Below are 22,706 nucleotides of genomic sequence, written 5' to 3'. Positions count from 1 at the left end.
CAGCAGCCACATGGTGGCTCACAACTGTCTATAAGGAGATCTGGCGCCCTCTTCTAGTGTGCAGGTGTCCATGCAGGCAGGACACTGTATACATGATAAGTAAATCTTTGTAAAAAAAGAAAGGACACTTGCTGTTTGTGCAGAGGACCTAGGTTGGGTTAGTACCCACAGTTCAACTCACAACTATAACTCCTGCTCCAGGAGATCTGATGGATGTCCTCTTTTGTCTTCCTCTGGCATCAGACACACCTATGATACATATATATACATGCAGGCAATCAGACACACACATAAAAATTAAAAACAAATATATTCCAGACGACAGAAAATGCCGTTAGATTAATTCTTTTCGGGAAAACAGTATATAACTTTATAGGTGCTGTTTCCCTTGCCTGTATATATGTCTGTGCACCATATGCATGCCTGGACTATTCAAGTGAATATCTGATTTTTCTAATAATAAACTGAATAAATGAAGTTTGTTTTTTTGTTTTGTTTTGTTTGTTTTGTCAGCATCTTCTGAACTCGTAGTCAGCAGGCAGCAGTTTCATTTTACTCTTCTGTGGTCAGAGGGATAGAACTGACTCTAAAAGCCAGACTTTTGTCCCATGCAGACTTTGCCTGTTGATGTTTTATTTAGTTTTTTGTTTAGTTTGTTTTTTTAAGGGGGAAAAGAAAAACCCATATTGGAGATGAACTGTGTCAGAGGGCCAAAATCTACTTAGACTTGCTAAGTGAATCAAAGCACTGTATGAGAAATGAGGTTTATTGGTGATTTTATAGTCATTTAACATCATTTATTTAAATATGGATTTTTTAAACCAACAGCTTTTGGACAGCTGAATTGCATCTTCATTATAGAGTAAAGTCTGTTTTATTCTGGCGTTGCATGTGATTTATCATAAAGACAGCATCTGCAGCTGGGGAGGAGCTTAGTGGGCAAGGTGCGTGCTTTGAGAGCCTGAGTTTAGCACACAGACCCAGGTAAGGGCGAAAGGGGAGAACAGACTCTGTAGAGGTGTCCGCTGACTGCCGCACACGTGTGCCTGTGTAAGCATACACATACAGCAGCGTCTATGAAAGCTAGTAGAAGAAATTGTTGGTTCCTAGAAGAAGAAATTGCCTTGTAGTCAAATGACTAGCCTCTCAAAAGATGACATCCTTCCGGGGGACCTGCATTCAGCATCTTAGGCTGCAGAAGCCAGTGCAAGTACTGGTGCAGCCACCTACCAGGCTAAATAGAACCAAATTAATCTTCTTTCAGGGTGCTTAGGAAGTCCACTCAGGGCTTCACAATCAAAAGAAAAAATTGGCTTTTCAGATACCATGTGTTTTATTGGCCTTTTCAAATTACATGGTAAATACGCGTTGTTTTTTTTTTTAAGGTCTTGATGACTGCTGCCAAAATGGCCTCAGATATTTTTACATGTAAAAGTCAGAAGGACAAGAAAAAGTATCAGATGCATTTTATTTGTTTGTTTGGTTTTGGTTTTTCAAGTCAGGAATTCTCTGTGTAGCTTTTGCTCTCCTGGACTTGCTTTGTAGACCAGGCTGCCCTCGAACTCACAGCAATCCACCTGTGTGTGCCTCCCTGAGTGCTGGGATCACAGGCGTGTGTCCAGTACCAACACATTTTTAAAGCAGCTGTCTTTTTAGTTGGCCAAAAATAGATGATTTATCATCTTTAAAAATAATGTAGCCAAAATTCAGACTTTTGGGCTGCTTCTTCTAGGGACACATACAAATGAGTCTTAGTTTTCTCTTATTCCAGTGCTTAAGTGCTAAATCTCACCTGAGAGTTGGGGTTCTGGTTTTAGTGCAGTTAAGTAAAATTGGCTCTGATTGCTTTTTTCCTTGAAATGTTCAAAGGTAAACTTTTAAAAAATAATTAGAGCTGAGTATGGTGGTACATACTTCTATTCCCAGAGGCAGGCAGATCTCTCTGAGGTAGAGGCCAGCCTGGTCTACATAGTGAGTCCCAGGCCAGCAAGAGCTTTAAAGTGAGACCCTGCCTTTAAAAAACAAAATAATAATAATTAAATAAAATAATAATAATTAAATAAAATGAAGGAGGAAAGAAAAACAAAAAGATTCTCTAGGAATCATACTCAATAAGTGATTTTAAAAATATAGAGAGGTAGAGGAGGAAATAAAATTAAGAATGTTTTGGGGTAGCCTGGGGAGAGATGGAGAAGGAGAGTAAGGAGAATGGATGTGATAAAAAAAAAAAACCCACAACTTTTATAATCTGAACTAATCAAAGAATAGAAGATACTCTACTCTATAAGTATATAAACATAGAATGTTTGCATCACCCACAGATGCTGCTTTCCAACCTGAGTAAACCTGCTCTGAGAGTAACTTTCATCAGAAATAATTAAAAAGAAAGACATAATAAAGATTTAATGTACAATCCTCTTGTTTTTACAAACAGGTTGTGCTGGTGACTGATGGCTGTCTTGGCATTGGCAGAGGGTCTCTGCGACATTCCTTAGCTACTCAGAATCAAAGAAGTGAGAGCAACAGATTTCCACTCCCCTTTCCTTTCCCGTCTAAGTTATATGTCATGTGCATGGCTAACTTGGAGGAGGTAATACTTTTTACTCTGTTTGGTCTCATTAACTAAATTTTAGGACTTGGGCTCTTTGTTGGTACATTTGAATGCATTTTTATGTGTGTCATAACATTGTCTCCTTTGGTTTCAACTGAGGCTGGTTACAACTTAGAAAGACTCTGCATCTCAAATGTTCATTGACACTCAGAGGTGAGACACAACTCAGGAATATAGCCGGTGTTGTCTTTCTTCCTGCTGCTGGGTTGTGGAGGATCCAGGTGTTGTTTTGGGTGTTAATTATGTCCCTTATTTGGGAATTTTTATATCCATTCTAGCATAAATGTTGAAAGAGTATATGTGCTTTAGTTTTTTAATAAAATAACGTTACTCTCAGGCTTGTTAAATAACCTTCTCAAGCCTGTTCTTCACTTCATTTGTTGTTATAAAATGTAGATGAGAGGCAAATAGGCCTCTGAGTTTGGAGCCAGCCCAGGCTTGATAGCAAGTTGCAGGCCAGCCAGGGTTACGTAGAGAAACCCTGTCTCAGAAGAAGAAAAGAAAACTATAGATGATGGTTTTTCCAAACAATATTAGAAGCACCTTGCTAGGAAGAGGCTAGCTGGGCTTCCCTGGGGGTGTTTCCATTCTCCTCCTGTCTGAATGGCACCACTGCTGTCATTCCTTTATTGTTTTACTCTTTAGCCCTGAGTCAGGTTGTGGTTATTTCTTTGTCATTTTCTGTTAAGAAACCCATCTCGGTCATTTCCTGCTGGTGTCATGCAGCAGGAAGACTCACCTGCGTTAGTCTTGGTGTACTGAGAATGATTTGTGTCACCTTAAAGGGGTCATCTCTTTTGCTTTGCAGCTTCAGAGCACCGATTCTTTGGAATGCCTTGAACGACTCATAGACTTAAATAATGGTGAAGGGCAAATTTTTACTATTGATGGGCCCCTGTGTTTGAAAAATGTACAGTCAATGTTTGGGTGAGTATATGTGTAAAGCCTTTCACCTTTATAGTTAATCCACATTGTAGTTTGACAGCCAGGAAGAATATCTGTTTTATTATTGCTGGTTGTGTGATTTAATTTTCCCCAAGGGTCCATTTCTCAGATAAAATGATTGGAAGTAGTTATTTGAAAAGTTAATTCATTTTCAAATTAAACATTGCTAAGTCTATTAATACTAGCCTGAAAACTGACTTTCTTATAATGGTTCAGCAGTTTCAAAGGTTAAATTGGTTTGGGCCTTCTCTGATTTAAAATCTTATCACAGCTTATATTCTGTATTACAAATGCTCAGGTTTAGTGTTAGAATCAGTGCGTCATCTCACTGTTCTGTAACATTGCAGAAAGCTGATAGATCTGGCATACACGCCTTTCCATGCTGTTCTCAAGTGTGGCCACCTAACAGCTGATGTACAAGTCTTCCCCAGGCCAGAACCTTTTGTTATAGATGAAGAAATTGATCCTATCCCTAAAGTCATTAACACAGGTAACTTTTTTGAAATTTCCTTCTTTTTTTTTTTTTTTTTGTTATCTTTAACGTACCTAAGAGATAGCAGGTTATTATCTTTTATGGTGAGATAATTGAGTTAATTTTCAATCCTAAGTCACTATACATATTCGGAGAGTTAGAAGTAATGGCCAGATTGACCTGCAGTGACAAAGTGATTCTTCAATCTAGTGTTCTCCCAGCTGAGCTGATTTTTGGTAAAGACACTGAGATTGATTAGCATCGTAACTAAGGGATATGAAGAGCTGTCTTCCAGACTTGGCTCTGTGGCCCTCGAAGTTGCTTTTTCCAGTCCTCGATGAGAAGGTCTGAGGAATAAACCAGTCAGCCACTAAGGCTGAACCACTCCAGCTCTGCTTCTTGTGTTATGGCTAAGACAAAATGCTTTTTGCATCCTACGGCTTTGATCTATTGCATGTTTGTTGATGCCATGCTTAGCTGAATTTATTGAATTGAAAAACTGCAGGAGAGAAAACTGTCTTCCTTTGACTGGAGGACTACTTGAGTGGCGAATGCAAGGCAGAGCTCTTAGGGATAGCTGGCATCGCTATTGGTATTTTGATACCTGGTGTGGCACAGTCTGACACTCACTAGATGTTCCACAGATAATTGCCCAGTCAATAAATGATTAAAAGTGAGTGTGTAGTAAATAAATGTGCATTGTTGGGTTGTAGGGATTTTAGAATGAAAGCCTGTGAGCTGGCATCTTGCTTTTGTGCCTTTAGCGTTTGGCTGTCTGGAAGGAAGGTAGCCAGTTAGATTAACTGACAGAGCAGAGTGAACTGCACCTAAAGGTTTGCTTGTCTTCAGACCAATTAAGCTCTACTTCCTCCTGCCCTTTCTTTGAATATCTTTTATTTCCAATATAAACTTTTAGTCTTAATATGATACTTGTGTAACTTCTCCCTAAATCACCAAAATGTTTGTTCTAAGCACCTTTCTCCTCACGTGAGAGCCATCAGCTGTTAGATGCTCAGCAAGGGGGTGCTGACAGTAGGTCTTCAGGAAGTACTTCCCTGGTGTGTTAGAAGAGTGATTATTCGCCATGATTCTGGTATTTCAAAATTGTTTGCTGATACGGCTGTGCTTGTGAATATACTTTGAAGAAAAATTGAAAAACAGCTCAGTAAATACTGTTAGTTTTCCTTCTATGAATAATAGTAAGGAATCTATTTTCTATACAGTTTTTAGTGTTTTCAAAGTTTTGGGGTTCATTATACAATCAAATATTTTATTAGAATTTGGTTTAAGTTTAATTTATTTGTTTTTGAGACAGGGCCTCACTCAGTAGCTCTGGCCAGCCAGGGACCCCACCAGTTTAGCCTCTTAGGCACCGGGGTTAAAGGTGTAGGTCTCCACACCCACCCATGAACTTTTGTTTGTTTCAGGTTCTTAGGAAATACTTTCTGGCTATAGTGTAGCTGTTGAAAGAGAAGAAACCGCTATTGTGTTGATTCTGTACAGGGTGTTTTTGTTTCTCAAGGAAATACTCTGCCTGGGTATGGATGTGGTGTGTGCCAGGAGCATGTACCCATGCAGGTGCCTGTAGAGGCCAGAAGAAGACATTAGGGGTCTCCTCTGTCATTACCTGCCTTACTGCCTCACGACAAGGTCTCACTAACCACAAGCTCTTATTTCATCGCCCTTGTTAGCTAGCCAGCCAGCAGTCTCAGGATCCCCCTGTCAGTATCTCCCAATCCTCAAGTTACAGGATTGGGACATCCCGTTACACCCTGGTCTTTTGTGGAAGTGCTTGCTGGAGACGCTAGCTAACTGGAGCCCTCATGCTCAAGCACTCTTAACTACTGTCATCTCCCCACCCCAAAGGTGTGCTTTTAAATCTGTAGCTTTACTTTCCAAAGGCAGAATAAGGTTGTTGGAGGTTCTTAATTTTAATATTCCCTGTGACCTTACTGTCCTTGATTATACAGAGGAATTTGACCTTTAAGCTTTTGCCTTGGGCTAAGGTCTTAGCTTCATTTAAAAAAAAAAGAAAAAGAAAAGTTTACCTAGTTTTGTTATAATACTTGAATTTGTGAGTTCGAGGCCAGCCTGGTCTACAAAGCAAGTCCAGGACAGCAAGGCTACACAGAGATACCCTGTCTCAAAAAACCAATAACTTGAATTCATCAAATAAAAGTCATTATAGTAGGAGCTACTTAACATGAAAATTATTCATGATCCTCAGAAAATTTTAACAATTTTCTCGGTTTTTATATTTGAAATTTTCCCATTGTGAATAATTCTGTATTGACTCTTCCCTTACAGATTTGGAAATAGTGGGCTTTATTGACATAGCTGATATTTCTAGCCCTCCAGTTTTGTCCAGGCATTTGGTCTTACCCATAGCCCTTAACAAAGGTGAGTTCTCTTCTTACACCATTGGCTTACATGAAGCATATGTTTTCAGTATCAGGTGCCAAGCTGGCCCACTGGGCAGAATTTAAAGGGAAAAACGGTTACTGAATTGGATTTTAGAAATTGTTGCTTCAGATCCCAGAATAGATAACATGCTGCCTTATGCTGTGAAAACTTTTGACACATTACATCGTGTGTGGACTCATGGTGGAAGTCCTCTTCAGAGGTGACAGCTCTGGGATTCCTATCTAGCCTTTTCTTAATAGGAACACACGGGGAGGAAAGGGAGAAAGGACACCCCTGCTTCGTTTTTCTCGTTCTAAGCATGTCATAAACACGGAACATGATTGAGTATGTCACGACTCCCGCTTGTGATGCTTCAGTGCCGATTGTGCCTCCCTAGGAATTGTGACGTCATGTCCTCAAGTTCGGCATTTCTTTGAAGTATGCCGACCTCTAGCTCTTTGCAATGTTCATTTTCTGTGCGCTACGCTGGCCATCTACCTTATATTCACCAGCTCTCTTAAAGAAACGTAGCAAGTCGGACATCCCCCTCCTGAGTCAAGGGAGCACCTCATATCTCAGTGGGAGCAAGGAGCATCCGTGAGCACGCAGTCACAGCAAAAATCATTTTAATGGACTTTTATTTTGTACCATAGGCTGGCCTCACACCCAGAACAGTCTCTCTGCCTTAGCCTCCCGAGTGCTGAGATTACAGGATGAGCCACTGTGCCTAGTTCACATGCAAAATCTTGACATTCACCCATAGCAGCTTATCGGGATCATTGTGTTTCTGAACTTACGTGTAATTGCAAAGACAGAAAATAAGCAGAGTGTGGGGGCAGGTGTCACATGAGGACTAGTAAGGGAAGGCGGGCCAGGGCTGTATTTTAATGTTCATTGAATACCAAGCTATGCCGGAAGATTCCTCCTATGGAAGTGAAGAGTCTCTGGACAAGAGGGCAGATGGATATTCTTAGAGGAAAGTTAATTGTAAGAAGACCCACCTACAGTAGTGTGTGGGAGACCTGGAGTCGGGAAGTTCCTGGAGAAGCCACTGTGTATGTTTGAACCTGTGTCTGCAGTGTGAGGGCTGTCAGCCTAGACCACACCTGACACTTCTGTGTCTGATTTCAAGCCTCCAGCTGGCATCTCACTGAATTTTCTACAGGAATGCTGCAGAATCATTTTTATATACAGCTCTTACAAGCTATAATTTATGAACCATAAAGTGGATTATTAGAGTTAAGAAATGAGCTCAGTAATAAAGTATGTATCTATAAAGTCTAAAGACCTAAGTGTGACACCCAGCATTCCCCTGTGCCCCCCCACCCAAAAAAGGTGTGTTTGTTTTTTAAACAGGCTGGGAAATGATGTCATTAATAAAGTGATAAAGCGCTTGCCTTGCTAGCATGAGGACCTGAGTTGAGTCTCCAGCATCTGTGTAAAGCTGAGTGGTGACAAACTTGTAGGTCAGCTACTCTGGAATAAATGGGTCTCAGTAATAAACAAATAAATGTTGCAGAGAGAAAATCCAGATAGGGTGGGGAAAAAAAAAAGCGTGTAATCCCACCGTGGAGGCAGAGCCAGGAGGGGCTCTGAGGCTCAGCCCATGTAGCCTGGCTAGTAAGCTCCAAGCCAACTAGAAACCTGCTGAAAGTGGGTTCATTTCTAAGAATGACACTTGAGATTGTCCTCTGGCCTCCACACACACACATATGCACATGCATCCGCACACCACATGAACATGTACACGTGCATTTTTTTTTTAAGATAAAGATTATAATTAAGTGGTATCTTTTTTTTTTCCCCAAGACAGGGTTTCTTTGTCTAACAACCTGGCTTTCCTGGAAATCTGTTTGTAGGCTAAGCTGGCCTTGAATTTACAGAGATCTTCCTAACTTTGTCTCCCAAGTGCAAGGATTAAAGACATGCACCACAACATCAGGCCCAAAGTATAGTAACAGAGTTTGTACTGTCATCATCACCATCCATTTCAGAACTTGGTTATTATCCATCAAAAGAAACCCTATTAACCATGGATCCTAATATCCCTTCTCTCTGTAGGTTGCCTTTTCTGTATATTTCATATACATGGGATTAATATTTAAAAAGTTCTTATATGGATGTTTATTAGAAAACTGTGTTTTTGTAACTTGTTTTAATATTCCTTTATAGCTCCATGTATTTTCCCTTCAAGGCAAGAAGCAGTCAAGAGTTTAGAGTTTTGCAGCTAATCTCATGCTCACCTGTTTTACAGAAGGTGATGAGGTGGGTACTGGCATCACTGATGACAATGAAGATGAAAATTCAGCCAATCAGATTGCTGGCAAAATACCCAACTTCTGTGTGCTGCTCCATGGTAGCCTGAAAGTGGAAGGAATGGTGGCAATTGTTCAACTAGGGTAGGAAGATTTTATTGTATTTGGTTGGCCCAAAGGGAACTACAAAATGAAATGTTTTACAGACATTAATGAAAGAAATGGAAAATCATAGTCAGCTTTTCTTTCCTGCCGTACTCTTACCACAGCCATTACCTTCTCCTTTATTCATCCTGCAAAGTAATTGTGAAACAAACTTTCTAATTACGTTGATTTTATGACATAATGCATTCTCTGTTTTCCTCTCTTATTTACTTATTTTGGTTTTTTGAGACAGGTTTCTCTGTGTAGCCCTGGCTGTTGTGGACTCACATTGTAGATCGATCAGGCTGACCTCGAACTCACAGGGATCTGCCTGCCTCTGCTTCCTCAAGTGCTGGGATTACAGGCATGTGAAACTGTGCCTGGCTGCTCCTCTTTTAGTTTTTTTAGACATATATTGATGTTTTGAGAGAGAATTTTGTTTTGTGATGCAAGCTAGCCTCACACCCGTGAGCCAGCTGCCTCAGCCTCCAGAGTACTGGGATTACAGCTAGACCAACCATCCTCCACCAGTTTTCCTCAGCCTGATTCTCCGCAGGGTCAACAAGTGCCTTTAATACTATGTGCTCTATTTCTTGACGCCTTTGAAGAGAGGAAAGATCAGGGGTTAAAATTAATCAAGAAAACATGTCTGCATCTCTGCTTGAATGAAAATTCAAGAAGAGTACAGTTGTTTTTTTTTTTTCTTTCTTTCTCTTTTAGATTAATTTTATCTTTAATTTTGTGTGTGCATGTGTGTGTGTGCATGTTCAAGTGAGAGCTGGTGCCCATGGAGGCCAAAGGGCAGAACTGGAATTACATGTGGTTGTGGCCTTCCAAGCATGGGTGCTGAGAACCAAACCCTGATCTCGTGGAAGATGGACAAGTGCCTTTAATAGCCCTGCTCTGTTTCTTAGCCCTCCAGCTCCCACTGACTGACTGGGAATTACTAGGGCCCTTTCTCGCTGTGTTGGGCACCTTGCCTGTGGTGTTGCTGCTGTGACTCCAGGAGGCAACTACAGAGACTTGAGGGCTTCAGCTTTTACCCCTAGGCACCTGGGCTACTACTTGCTGTGTTTTCACACTTTTTGTCTGTTAAACTGCTTTTGACACACACATCACACTCACAGTTTTGTCTAATACTATGTATCTCAAAGAGTTGGAAATATTATAAACATTTTTGGGTTTAAGATTTGGCTGTGGTAAGAGTGATATGCCTGACCTAAAATACCTTAAGTCTGTAGAAAAACAGAACCTAGACGTCTTTAACTAGGCAGTCCTAGGCTTGACGTTCTGATTTTCCACCTTCTCTCCCTCTAGTCCTGAATGGCATGGAATGCTCTACTCCCAAGCTGACAGCAAGAAGAAATCAAACCTCATGATGTCTCTCTTTGAGCCTGGCCCAGAACCTCTCCCGTGGCTAGGGAAAATGGCACAGTTGGGTCCCATTTCAGGTACAACCCAGACCAGGTCTTACTTGTTTGATGTTGTTGTTCTGCTGTTGTGGGTATCTTTGAGTGGTGTTGGAGCACTCCTGAGCTTTCTGATGCTCAGTTCATACATGGAGGACCTCAGAGTGTTTAAGGACTTGAACTCAACTTTCTCAGCCCAAGGAAAACAAACATTTATATGGACTAAAGTAAGTATAGTGTCATTAGCAGCTCTGAATGGAAAACTCCATGTTTTCCCTTTGTTCAGTCAGTCAGTCATAGGCCATACAACCATCTTCCTTTTGTAAGCTTTCCCTCGACTACAGTGATGTTGCTGCTGTGTATTTTCAGGCTTTTCTCTGACAGCTTTTCTGTTTATCATCTTATTTTTACTTTTTCTTGCCTCAGTTTCCAGAATGTCCTATGCTTTCTCTTGTTGTCTGTGCTCACTCTTTGTGTTTCTTCGTCTATAGTGGGTTCAGACTCCTAGATCTGCAGGTCTGGGCTGCAGTCTCAGCGGTGTCCCTCACATTTTTTGTAGTTCCAGTTCTCCAAGGCACTGTCAGCCTCAAGCTCAAAATATTTACAGCGGCCATTGTCTCCTACTTCTCACTACTTAACTTCTTACTACTTACTGCTGCTCCTTCTTCTCACTTTGCTGTTTCTTTGTTTGGAGCCTTTGTTCTCAGCCTCCAACTCTGTACTTAACATTACTGTTGACCCAGTTGGTTTCATTTCCACTTCAGAGACATCTGCTATCTCTCTGGGCCATGTGAATAGAAGAGGTAGCTGCAGTCTTTAAAGTCAGATGCAAAGTAGACTGGACAGGATGCATGAGGTTAGGTCAGCCCAGAGGACAAGTTGATCAGGTCGGCTATCTGTGGCTCAGGAAGGTCTTCACAGGGCAGAAGCACACTGGCTGAAATTTGAAGAAAAGTTTGCTGAGCTGATCAAGGAAGAAAGGGCTGCCAAAGCGAGCAAACACCTGTTGGAGGGAAGAAGCTGTAGCACAGCAGCAGGAGCAGGTGGTAGGTTAGCGATTGCCGGAGCTAGAGCAGAGTAGGCCTTCTCTGAATAGTCATTCTGCAGATGCTGGGAAGCCACAGCTGAGAAATGATGTGATCAGCTCCTTCTGGCTACTGTGACAGCACTTAGGATAGCAGTTAGGTTGGATGCTCGAGTCCTAATCCAGGTAAGAGATAAAACTTGCACTCTGGGTCTAGTGGCACAGTTCAGTTGGTAAAGTACTTGCCTTTCAACGCATGAAGCCCTGGGCTCAGTCCTCAGCACCTCATATATCTGGGTGTGGTGGTACAGACCTGTACCTCAGTGTTTGGGGGGTTACAGGCAGGAAGATCAGAAGGTTTAAATTATCAGCCACAAGAGACTGAGACTTTGCTAGGGAAGGGAGTGAGGAAGGTGAGGAAAGACAGAAGAAAAAAAAAAAAAAAGAAATTTGCATTCCATTGTCAAATGCAGATTTGAAATGACTGGGGTGTCCTGCAGTTAAAGCTCACAGATAAACCTAGGGATCAGATGAGAAACAGAGCAGAAGAACCTGGGGAAAGATACTTAACAGTGTTTGCATCTGAGAATGATTCCAGTTTCTGGCCTAGGTACACAGTGACAGTCTTAGTCACTTTCCTATTGCTGTGATGAGACACTGTGACCAAAGTATTTCTAAGAAGGAAGTTTATTAGGGGTTTACAGTTTCAGAGGGCGAGTCCATGAGCCTCATGGCAGGGAGCATGCCAGTGGGCATATAGGCATAGTACCTAAGCTTTAGCTGAGAGTTTACTTCTGACCCCAAGCAGGAGGCAGAGAAAGGGAGCTAGCTGGGAATGCTGTGGGCTTTTTGGCACATCAGAACCCACCTCGCTGACACAAGTTCTCCAACAAGGCCACACCTCCTAATCCTTCCTAAATAGTTCTACCAACTGGGGATCAAGCATTCAAATATATAAGCCTGTAGACTCCATTTTCATTCAAACCACCAGAACAGTCTATTAACTGAAAGTAAATGGGAGAACAAAAACAAACAAACACCATTTTTTGTTCATGCTAGTTGAGCCTGGGAAAAGCAGACGGGCCTGCCTAGAGGTAATCCTTGCAGGACTCAAGTAAGGAAAGTGACAGTTGGAAAACTCTCAGTTTTAGCAGATCACTCAGAGCCACAAAGGTGAGGGGATTACTTAAGGGATAGCTCCCAAATTCAAATTTTTAATGTATAAAATCAGTGGGTGCAGAAATTCTGTTTTCTGGGTGGCTCTGTGGTAAGAAGTTATATATTTAACTGCCTGACACCAAATTGGAATTTTTTAGTTATTTTGGTTTTGGTTGTTGGGTATTTTGGTTTTTGTTTGTTTTGTTTTTTGGGGGGTAAAGTTGTTTTGGCTGGGGTTCTGTTTTGTTTGCTTTTTCAAGTCAGGCTTTTTCTGTGTAGCCTTGGCCCTCCCATCACCGCTCAGTTAAACAAATTAGTCTAATTTCAGTTTTCAACATGAGTATTTGGGCAAAGGACTTAAGCTTTCCTAACTGGTAGGAGTGATTTTCTGCTCTGTTCAGCCCAGACCATGGTAACGAAAAGGCGGAGGAAGCTGCTAGGTGTAATCGTGCTTTGTAGATCTGTGGCAGTTCCATTGCCTCTGGAAGCAAGACCAAATACTCAGACCCTATTGATCTGCAAACTCTAAAGCTGCAGTAGCTTTAACTAAGGAGTCTGACTATGTAAAACAAGTTCAGTAACTAGTGGCTGTGACATTAGCACAGGCGTAGATGCTTCTCGCACCATAGAACATTTAGGTCAGGAGTTGTGGGTAAATCTACAACTGTGCATATGATGTAGCTTTAACGTGCGTTTTCCCAGTGCATGTTGCTTTGCCTTCTTTGGCCTTACTGTGTAGAGCTGATGAGAAGCTGGTTTCTTTAAGGACAGTAGGCTGGCTTTCACTTAGCTTTCACTGCTGATTGTCTCCTCTCCCACTTTAGTGACTTATTATTGAGAAGAGGGTCTCCACCGTGATTGAAGCTAATGTAATTTCTTTATTAATGATGGAGTGATTCAAAAGCTAATTGCCTAATTGGGAATGCAATTGTATTTGCCAGGTGTCAGTTTCAGAATTGTCTTTTTCTTTAAGATGCTAAGGAAAACCCTTATGGGGAAGACGACAACAAGAGCCCATTCCCCCTGCAGCCCAGAAACAAACGAAGTTATGCCCAGAATGTGACTGTCTGGATCAAACCCAGTGGCTTGCAGGTACTACAGCCTCACACTGCTTTCTGCTGCGGGCTGGTAGGCTGTTTGATTGGATTTTTCTCTCCTTTGATACTATGTAACTCAGTTACTTCTAATGTCTGCCCTTATTTCCCAAAAGGATATGAGATGCCCACAGTGAGACACATATATAACAAATCACCTTTTACAAAATTTACAGCAATAACAAAACCACAGGGGGAAAATGGAAACAGTTTCTGTCTGAAACCAGAGGCAAAATGTTAATTGTGTTTGAAGACTTTGGTTCAGGGCTTCTTGCTACCAAGGTCAAAAAAGAAGCAAATGGTTGTATAGTAATAACAGAAAGCATGGAAACATTTCTGGAGAGGTGTATTTTCCCAGAATTGGATTTTTTTTTTCTATGTTGTATTTTGTATTTTTGAGACAGTCTCATGCAGCCCAGGCTGGCCCCAAACTCACTGTATAGTCTAGGTTGGCCTTGAACCCCTAATCCTCTTGCATTTACCTCTCAAGTGCTGGGATTGCAGACATGAGCTATCACACCTAGTTTACCAGGATTGGATTTTTTCCCCCTGTGAAACAGGGTTTCTCTGTGTAGCCCTGGCTGGCCTGGAACTCTGTAGACCAAGCTGGCTTCAAACTCACAGAAATCCACCCTACTCTGCCTCCCGAATGCTAGGATTAAAGGCATGCGCCACCACCACCTGGCCAGGCACTGAATTTTTTAAAATATTTTTTGAGAATTTTGTGTATCAGATAATGTTTTGATCACATCCACACCTCCCCCTTCCAAGTACTCCCAGGCCCTACCCAACATATCCCTTTCCTAAATTCCTATCTTTTTTTTTTTTAATTTTTAAAAAATAACCTACTGAATCCAATTTGTGCCGCCCACATCCCACATGAGTGTAGAGCCATGCCCCAAAGCATAAATAACTTACCAGGGCATGTCCCTTAAGAAAACTGACTCTCCTCACCAAATATGCCTCAACTGCTAATTGCTCTTGAGTTAGGAGTGGGGCCTCATGAGCCAGCATTGGACTTCAGCTTAATTGTCTTCATGTGTTCCTTGCAGTGGCAGTGCACTCCTTTAATCCCAGCACTTGGGAGGCAGAGGCAGGCAAATCTTTGAGTTTGAGGCCATCCTGGTCTACAGAGTGAGTTATAGGACAGCCAAGGCTGCACAGAGAAACCCTGTCTCCAAAAACAAAAAAAGTTTTCACGTGCTCAGGTGGTGGGGTTATTTTTTTGGGTGCAGGATAAGACAGAATCTCACTCTTTTTAGGCCTTAGCTGGCCTGGAACTGACGATGTAAACCAGGCTGGTCTTAAACGCATAAGATCCCCAGCCTCTACCTCCTGAGTGCTAGGATTAAAGGCCTTCACTACCAAACCTGGCTATTATATTGTTTTATTGGTTTTTTGTTTGTTTTGGTTTTTGTTTTTTTGAGTCAGTTTCACTGTATAGCCTTGGCTGTCCTGGAACTCGCTCTATAGTCCAGGCTGGCCTTAAACTCACAGTTTTGTTGTTTTTTAATAAAGCAGAATTAGGGTTTAGTTTAGGTTGTGAATTACAAGAGGGGTGCAGAGAGGGAAAGACAGACTTAAGAGCATGAGTATGGGCTTCTCTGAAAATTACAAAATGTCAGACAGAGCGAAGTGTTGAGGGGGGCTCCTCAAGGGAAGGTTACCCACAACAGTGTATGGAAAGGCCTAAGTCTCCTGCTCATTTCTTTTGTTCCCACAGTAACACCCAAGCCAGTGTGTGTGAGACTGTCTCTGTGTGTGATGTGTATGGGTGTGTCTGGCATATATGTGTGTGTGTGTTCTTGTATGTTTGTGATGTTTATTCAGCGTATAAACAGAAAAGGTTTGAGTGCAAGGGCTTTTTTTGTTCTGTTTTTTTATTTTGGGAAGCCCACGGAGTTTCCAGAGCTTTGGGCCTATGACACCATCAAGAAATATATGATAAGAGCAAAATTGCTTACCTTGTGGGTAAGAAGCAAAATAGAAACCAAATAAAAGTCCCTCATTTCCCTTCATGGTTTACCCTCCCAGGAGGCTCTGGCTGTATCACTGTATAATTCACAAAACAGTTCCACAGGGAGTTGTAATTGTTATCAAGGAATGCTGCATTTGGGGAAGGCACTCAAGACCTTTCTCCTTCCACTAACATGGTCACTTAGCTCTGTTTGTAACAGTCACTTGGGAAACCCCCTTTGGGGGGGGCACTGTTTTTACTTGTAAAAGTTACTTACTCTAGCTGGGCATGGTGGTGCACACCTGTAATCCCAGCACTTGGGGGCAGAGGCAGGTGGGTCACTTTGAGTTTGAGGCCAGCCTGGTCTACAAAGCCAGGACAGCCAAGGCTACACAGAGAAACCCTATCTTGTCTTTTTTTTTTTTTTAAGTTCCTCTAACCTCAGTGCACTGAAGAGGCATTTAGGCCGCCTGGCAACAGGCTGCTTGTGCAGACTGCACTGGCTCCTTGGGACCTTTTCCTAGAGATTGAACCACTCCCGCTCTAACTAACGGGCCGTGGCCTCTTCTCGGCGCTGAAGATCGGGGTCTCCTTCCTTCCTTGCTGGTCCTTGACCCCAGCACCTTGTCAGGAGGGCTACAACTACTCTGACTGAACTACTCTTTTTTTTTTTTTTTCTTTGTAGTAAGTTATACATTGTTTACCATTTCAACCATTTGAAAATGTACGGCTGACCAGTGTTTATGTTGTTCCATGATCACTGGCGTTACCTGGTTCCAGAGGAGAAATCCCTGCACTCTAACCACTGAACCGTCTCTCCAGCTCCATTGGAAGTTGATTTTTTTAATGTCCTGTGAGCTAAGTGTCCAGCTTCATTCTTCTGCATTCACTCAGTTATCTCAACAGCAATCATCCTTTCCCCGTCAGAGGTCTAGCCATAAATATGTGGGTATCCTGTGTCTATTTCTATGGAACAATTAGTTTAATACCATCAAGCTTTTTAAAGGAGGACAGTGTTTTTTGCACTAATACTAATAGCATCTCAGAAGCAATCTTCATGTTGACGCTAAGTCTGTTCTTATTTCCATGTCTTTAAACATTTAAAGCTACTTATTGTTTTTTTTTTTCTCCAAAGCCACAGAATCCTAATGTTCAATTCTTTATGCTTCATAGACAGATGTACAGAAGATCTTAAGAAATGCAAGGAAGCTCCCTGAAAAAACACAGACATTCTACAAGGTGAGACGTCAGTTACAGTAGGAAATGGTGTGCCTAGGGGATGCGCCCTCAGGGTGGTTACCGTGTGTAGAAGGACAAATGTATACAGTGACTGCAGTGAGGTACTCGTAAGTCAGTTTTCCTATCAGTGAAATCAGGAGTGGCTGGGTAGGCTCTTCACCCCTCACAATCCAGTTGAAGGCTTCTACTGCATAGGCTGTGAGGGGCTCAGACAAGCCAGCTTGAAGGAACCATGAATCCCTGGCCGTCCTCACTCCTTTATGGGGAGTAGGGCTAACTCAAGCAGGAACTGCATTTCCTAGGAAATTTCACACAGCACAACAGAAGCTGTTTCCAAGAGTGACCAGCCAACTGTTAGTGTAAGGAAATGGATGTGCTTTGTAATCATGCCTAGCCTATCCAAAACCACACTGGTAGGACTAAAGTGGAAAAGGATGGAGTGGTGTGGGGACATTTAGGCTCACTTTTTTTTTTTTTTTTTTTTTAAAGACAGGGTCTCACTAGCTTGGTCTGTAGATGAGGCTGGTATGGAACTCACAGAAATGTGGCTAGACTCCAATTGTAGTTTGGCTGAATTAGGGCAGTGTGAAATGGGCCTAGCCTGTTAATTTTAAAATACATAATATAGGGGCTAGAGAGAGGCTCAGAAGTTAAAGAGCACTTTCTACTCTAGAGGACCTGGTTCAACTCCCAGTGGCTCACAACCATCTGTAACGCTGGTTCCAGAGGCTCTGACACCCTCTGAGGGCACCAGGCATGCAAGTGGTGTGCATGCCTGCATACATTCATACAGATATACATATATACAAACATACACACAGCCAAAACAAAATAAAATACAGCCTCGGGTAAGCATCTCTTCTGAGTGTCATCTTACCTTTGTCACTGTTGTCTTTGGGGAAGTTAGACAAAATACAGAGTTGAACCAGAGAGTTTCTCAGCCAGCCAGACCTCCAGACTCTGTAACATAAAAGCCTGTGACCTCTGGTCGGCTGCAGCCCATCTCTGCAGTTTGTCCACGTGCTTGCCGGTGTTGTGTTCAAGAAGGCTTGCTTGTATGTAGTGAGGTGGCCATTATCTTCCCTGATACACAGAAGCTCCATGTCTGAGGATTAGAAAGGGCAATAGGGCTACTTCAGTTCCTCAAGTGGCTGAGGAAAGGGTGTCCTCCCTGTGTGAACAAGGCCTCCGAAAGCAGAGTGGACACATAGCTTGCCCACTGCATGCCTGAGTGTTTGATGGGGTGCTTTTGTGGTTTTCTGCTCTGTCCCCTCCAGCTGTGTTCACTGTCACACTCAGAGAGGCAACAAGCTATGAGATTCAGAGCCTTTTTTGTGCCTGAACGAGAGAGGGAAACTAGTCCCCAGAGTTGGCCTGAATGTTGTATGCACGGTGCTTGGTGCGTGTCGTAACTGCACCACCTGTGAGCGTGCGACTGATGAAACCGTGGGGCTCGCTGCCAACACACTTGCCACATGACACCATTGTCCCTGGTTCTTGTGTAAAAATGCTTGAAGAGCACTCTAAGCAGAGTGCTGGGCAGACGTGTGAAGAAACCTATTATTCCTGTGTTTCAGGAGCTGAACAGGTTACGGAAAGCTGCCTTAGCCTTTGGTTTCCTGGACCTGCTTAAAGGGGTGGCGGACATGCTGGAGCGGGAGTGCACCCTGCTCCCGGACACAGCCCACCCTGATGCCGCATTCCAGCTCACACACGCTGCCCAGCAGCTCAAGCTGGCCAGCACTGGCACCTCTGAGTATGCTGCATATGACCACAACATCACACCCCTGCATACGGACTTCTCGGGGAGCAGCACTGAAAGGATGTGATGCTGACCTCTGGAGCTTCTCTTCATTCTGTCTAAAAACGAGTTAGGGGTGAAACCTTTTCCAGCTTATTCAGCTCTGTATAGCTACCCAAAGACCTCGAGCTGTCTCACAAACAGCCCTTGTGGGTTTCAATGTTCCTACTGCAGTCTGAGAGAAGGTCTGAAGGGTGGTTGTCTGGGGCTCTGACATCACCTCTATGGGGCTCAGCATTTAGGTCCAGAAACAGCCTTTGCTCCATGACCAGCATGGCTTCTGGGAGGCTTGGACAGATGAGGAGAGAGCTCAGGAAGCCTGACCAACGAGGGTCTTTAAGTATCCAGAAAGCAACTTTTCTACAGGTTTAAGTCTCAATTATATGGACATTCTTAAAGTCCTGTACTAGGAATGAGCAATCCAGATGTCTAGAACTTGCCTAAGTACAAACCTGATGCCACTGAGTTTCAGAATTTTTCTTAGAACTTGTTTAAATTCAGTGGCAGTGCTCAGGCGATTGTGGTGTATCTCAAAGTACAAATTTTAGACAGAAACCACACTATGTGTAAAATCACTCCTGTTCATGTTTTTAAATGAAAATTAAATATTTGATTTTCTATAAAAAAATATTTCACTTAGAGACAAATTGGTTTGGTTTGCTTTTTTCCAAGACAGGGTTTCTCTGTGTAACCTTGGCTGTCCTGGACTTGCTTTTGTAAACCAGGCTGGCCTTGAACTCATACTGACCCACCTGCCTCTGCATCCCAGAGTGTTGGAATTACAGACATGTGCCACCATGCCAGCAACAAATGATGCTTTTATCTGTCTTATCCCTTGAATGTAATTCAGCTTCCAAAATGTCAGATTCCTAAGTCCTGACTTTTCTGGGGTTCCATATTAACTTCCTAGTTTTTGACAGGTTCTGGCCAGTGGCTCTGAGAGCACGGATGGAGGGTTGGGCTTCCCCAGGCTGTCTGCAGTGCTCTCCCCGCTGCTCTGTGACTGCCATCAGCACTCCCTCCGGTTGCACCCGTCTCTGCTTGTGGTCTAGTGTGCTCAGGTACTCATGCAGTACTATGCCCCAACAAGGGATCTTAGTCATTGAAAACCATTAGGTTGAATAATCTTTAAGCACAGGTTATTAGAATTTTTTGACTGTAAATGTTTTAATAGAAATACACAATCTTTCACTTTATCAGACAGCAACAAAGGGGATGCTAATAGCAACTAGAACATGGGATTTTGCACAACGATGTGGCATAGTTGACTGCAAAGCTGACCTGCCGGGTCGGTCCCATGGTCAGTAGAAGGAACACCAGAAGGCAATACCAACAGTCATTGACAGAAGCTGCAGACCTGGGAAATACTCTTGAGTGAAATGAGGTGTGTGGAACCAGCCAGCTTAATGCTAATCCACTCTGGACGCACTGCAACACAGGTCTTTCCCCAAGCACAGCGGGAGGAAGGTCCGGAGCTGTCCCCCTTAAGCTCCTGCTTCTAGTGTTCCTCTGCCACTTGGTTTACCTGGAATGCGGTAGACAGACTAAAGATGTCTTGTACAGTGGCCAACCCTGAAGTCTAGATTCTGTTCAGTTCCCCTTTTGGGGAGTTTCCTGCAGGAAATCCCCATGATATCCCAGCTCAGGTTCCTACTGCACACAATTTTTACAAAAATAATAATAAAAATAAAAAGCCAGGCTGTGGTGGCGCACACCTTTAATCCCAGCACTTGGGAGGCAGAGGCAGGCAGATCTCTGTGTTTGAGGCCAACCTGGTCTACAGAACAAGTTCTAGGACAGCCAGTGCTACACAGAGAACCTGTCTTAAAAAACAAACAAACAAAAAAACCACACACATACACAAAAACCTAATCAGGAAAAACAAAAAAACAGGTGCTTGAAGTTCAAAAAAAGTAGTCTCCCCAATCACTCGGGATACCCAAGGGAGTGGACGGAGCTAGCCTAAGGGCTGCAGACTGACTGTCTGCAGACAGCCCAGCACAGCCTATTTCAGTGTGACACCTGCCATAGCCACCATTACCGCAGCTGACTCCTGCCTGGCTCCTGCATCTGTGCCCCCTTCAGACCCTGCAGCATTCACATTTGGAATTTAATCTCAGTGTTTTGCAAGTAACGCTCCCCCTTTCTAGTATTGCAGACAGTTCTGATATAGCTATGAATGTAATCATGGTATCCCCATGATTGCTTTCTCTAAATCACTCTGCCTTTTCAATGCTTGGTAAGTGCTGTAGTCATGAATGTCTTTAGGCCAAAGGACATCAAATATGAAGTGTTCTCTAGCCCTACTCTGTCTGACTCAAAAATGTTTTATCAGTGACCATTTTTACCTGTTTTTCAAATCAGTGCTACCCCACTACACAAGTAAGGGCTTGGGTGTATTAGGTCCTGCCTGGGTCAGTTTTGAAGATCCTCAAAGGAAAAATGTAGCCTTGTTTTTTCGTTTGTCACAAGCAATAGCAGAAAAGACCAAGCCTAACTGTAAAGATAGATGGTGCCTGTAGGGAAGCACAGACAATGAAGGTGTAGGGCCAGTCTCTGTCGTTAGACACAGAGTAAGCCTGTGGTCAGCTACCAGATACCCATGTCATGCAAATACAACACTAAGATGAAACACGGTAAATTCAGGAATGTTACTGGAAAGGAGACAGCCTTACTTTAACAAACAACCAACTTTTACATCAGAACAAGAAGGTAAAACAGTAAGAATCATAGATTCAGCTCAAATGAAGCTGCCCAATTTCTCTTTAGTGGAGCTTTTTCTTTTTTTGTCCATATCGCCGCCTGCGCTGTTTATAAAGGTGACGGAAATTAATATATAATCCTGCAAGAAAGGAAACAATTGATTAGGAATGCCTTTGTAACTAGACGTGGAGGTACCTGTGATGTTTCCCATGACTCACAGCACTAAATTTATTGCTTAGATACACCTTAACCCATCAGCAATACTGACCCGAGGTGGCTCAACCCTTCCTCAGGGGCCTGCGGCTTCGCTGCTCACACTCTGTTATGCAGGTCTATTTGTCCAGTAAACAGCTTCTGGATCTAAGCTTCTATCATACTTATCTCACACCTATGAGATACATAGGTGTGAGACATGACTGCATGTCTCAAATGTTCTGACATTTAAGTATTGATATGCTCATCAATACAGTTCACCTCTCCATGGCTTTAAGTTCAGGATTGTTTGGCCTGTTTTTTCCCCGTTGTGCATTAATGCATGCCTGAATCAGAAATGGAAGGCGACTTAGGGACACACAGTAAACAGCACAGTCTAGAAGTGCAGCACAGTAAGTGAGGAAACAGGATTTCAGAGGAAAATCTCCACTCTACCTAACTCATAAGTTCTGTAGCTCAGCCTAAGACCCAAAATTGTGAATTTTTGGATTTACCTAACTTTGAATAATAATATGCACATAATCTTTCAAATTAAGCAACAATAACACGAAGGAAAGATATAGATAATAGGGTCAGTACAGATGGCCCCTTACAAAGGTGGCCAGCTTAGGCTTCAAGTGGGTCCTCTAGTAAGGGAAGTGGGGACTGCATCAGACACTTGCCAGCTTTTTGATCACTTCTGGTGATCACTTCCTGGTGGGACTGCCTTAGCAGGCCACAGGGGAAGAGGACATGCTCAGTCCTGATGCATCTTGATGAACTGGGATGAATGGGAAGGGGAGCTCCCCTTTTCTGAGGAAGAGGCAAGGGGGAAAGAAAGAAAGGAGAATGGAGGGAGGGTGGGGATGGGAGAGAGAAGGGATGGGGCTATAACTAGGATGTAAAGTGAATAAAAATTCTATTTTCTTGGAGACAGAGCTCTACTCTATTGCCCAGGCTGTAGAACTACCTGGAGGCACTCTGCCGGGCTCAGTCTCAACACCACTATGATTACAAACGTGAGCCAGCACACAGGTCTCCAACTCTTTTACTAGGGTGTACATCTAAGGGTGTACATCTCCCACACCAAATGATGGCAGTCACTAGGCTTTCAGACTCCTCAGGATATTTGTACCTTTCCTCTTGTTCGGGGAAGCAGCCTCTAAGACGATGGTTATGGTCCCTTCCCTCCAGGTATTCCCTGCCAGTCTCTCTCGTGATGAACCGTGCCAGTCTGGCTTGCATTTAGGTTACAGAAGGTGCTATGGCTTCTCTAATCACCTACTCAGTAAAGCCGTG

General features: G+C 42.9%; 2 protein-coding genes across 5 annotated transcripts in view; one reads left to right on the top strand and one right to left on the bottom strand.

Moving 5' to 3' along the window:
- Positions 1–21,356, top strand: part of Ints14 (integrator complex subunit 14) — a 44,527-nt gene extending 23,171 nt beyond the window's left edge. For 3 of the 4 annotated variants that reach the window (XM_060384899.1, XM_060384898.1, XM_060384897.1), the window contains exons 5-14: positions 2,435–2,590; positions 3,420–3,538; positions 3,904–4,046; positions 6,336–6,428; positions 8,686–8,830; positions 10,148–10,281; positions 13,395–13,513; positions 16,253–16,417; positions 16,646–16,711; positions 18,289–21,356. In XM_060384899.1, coding sequence (XP_060240882.1) covers positions 2,435–2,590; positions 3,420–3,538; positions 3,904–4,046; positions 6,336–6,428; positions 8,686–8,830; positions 10,148–10,281; positions 13,395–13,513; positions 16,253–16,417; positions 16,646–16,711; positions 18,289–18,540 — 1,392 coding nt within the window. In that variant the 3' untranslated portion in view covers positions 18,541–21,356. The remainder of the gene's footprint in view (positions 1–2,434; positions 2,591–3,419; positions 3,539–3,903; positions 4,047–6,335; positions 6,429–8,685; positions 8,831–10,147; positions 10,282–13,394; positions 13,514–16,252; positions 16,418–16,645; positions 16,712–18,288) is intronic. The other variant, XM_021649580.2, reaches the window with a different exon arrangement.
- Positions 19,652–22,706, bottom strand: part of Hacd3 (3-hydroxyacyl-CoA dehydratase 3) — a 34,882-nt gene continuing 31,827 nt past the window's right edge. Inside the window, exon 11 of the mRNA XM_021649575.2 lies at positions 19,652–21,354. Within this exon, the coding sequence (XP_021505250.1) occupies positions 21,278–21,354 (77 nt within the window). The 3' untranslated portion in view covers positions 19,652–21,277. The remainder of the gene's footprint in view (positions 21,355–22,706) is intronic.

Source organism: Meriones unguiculatus, chromosome 6 (genome assembly GCF_030254825.1).
Source record: "Meriones unguiculatus strain TT.TT164.6M chromosome 6, Bangor_MerUng_6.1, whole genome shotgun sequence".
Classification (NCBI taxonomy): domain Eukaryota; kingdom Metazoa; phylum Chordata; class Mammalia; order Rodentia; family Muridae; genus Meriones; species Meriones unguiculatus.
Note: the sequence above shows the minus strand (reverse complement) of the source record. Positions and strands in the feature narration are given on the sequence as shown.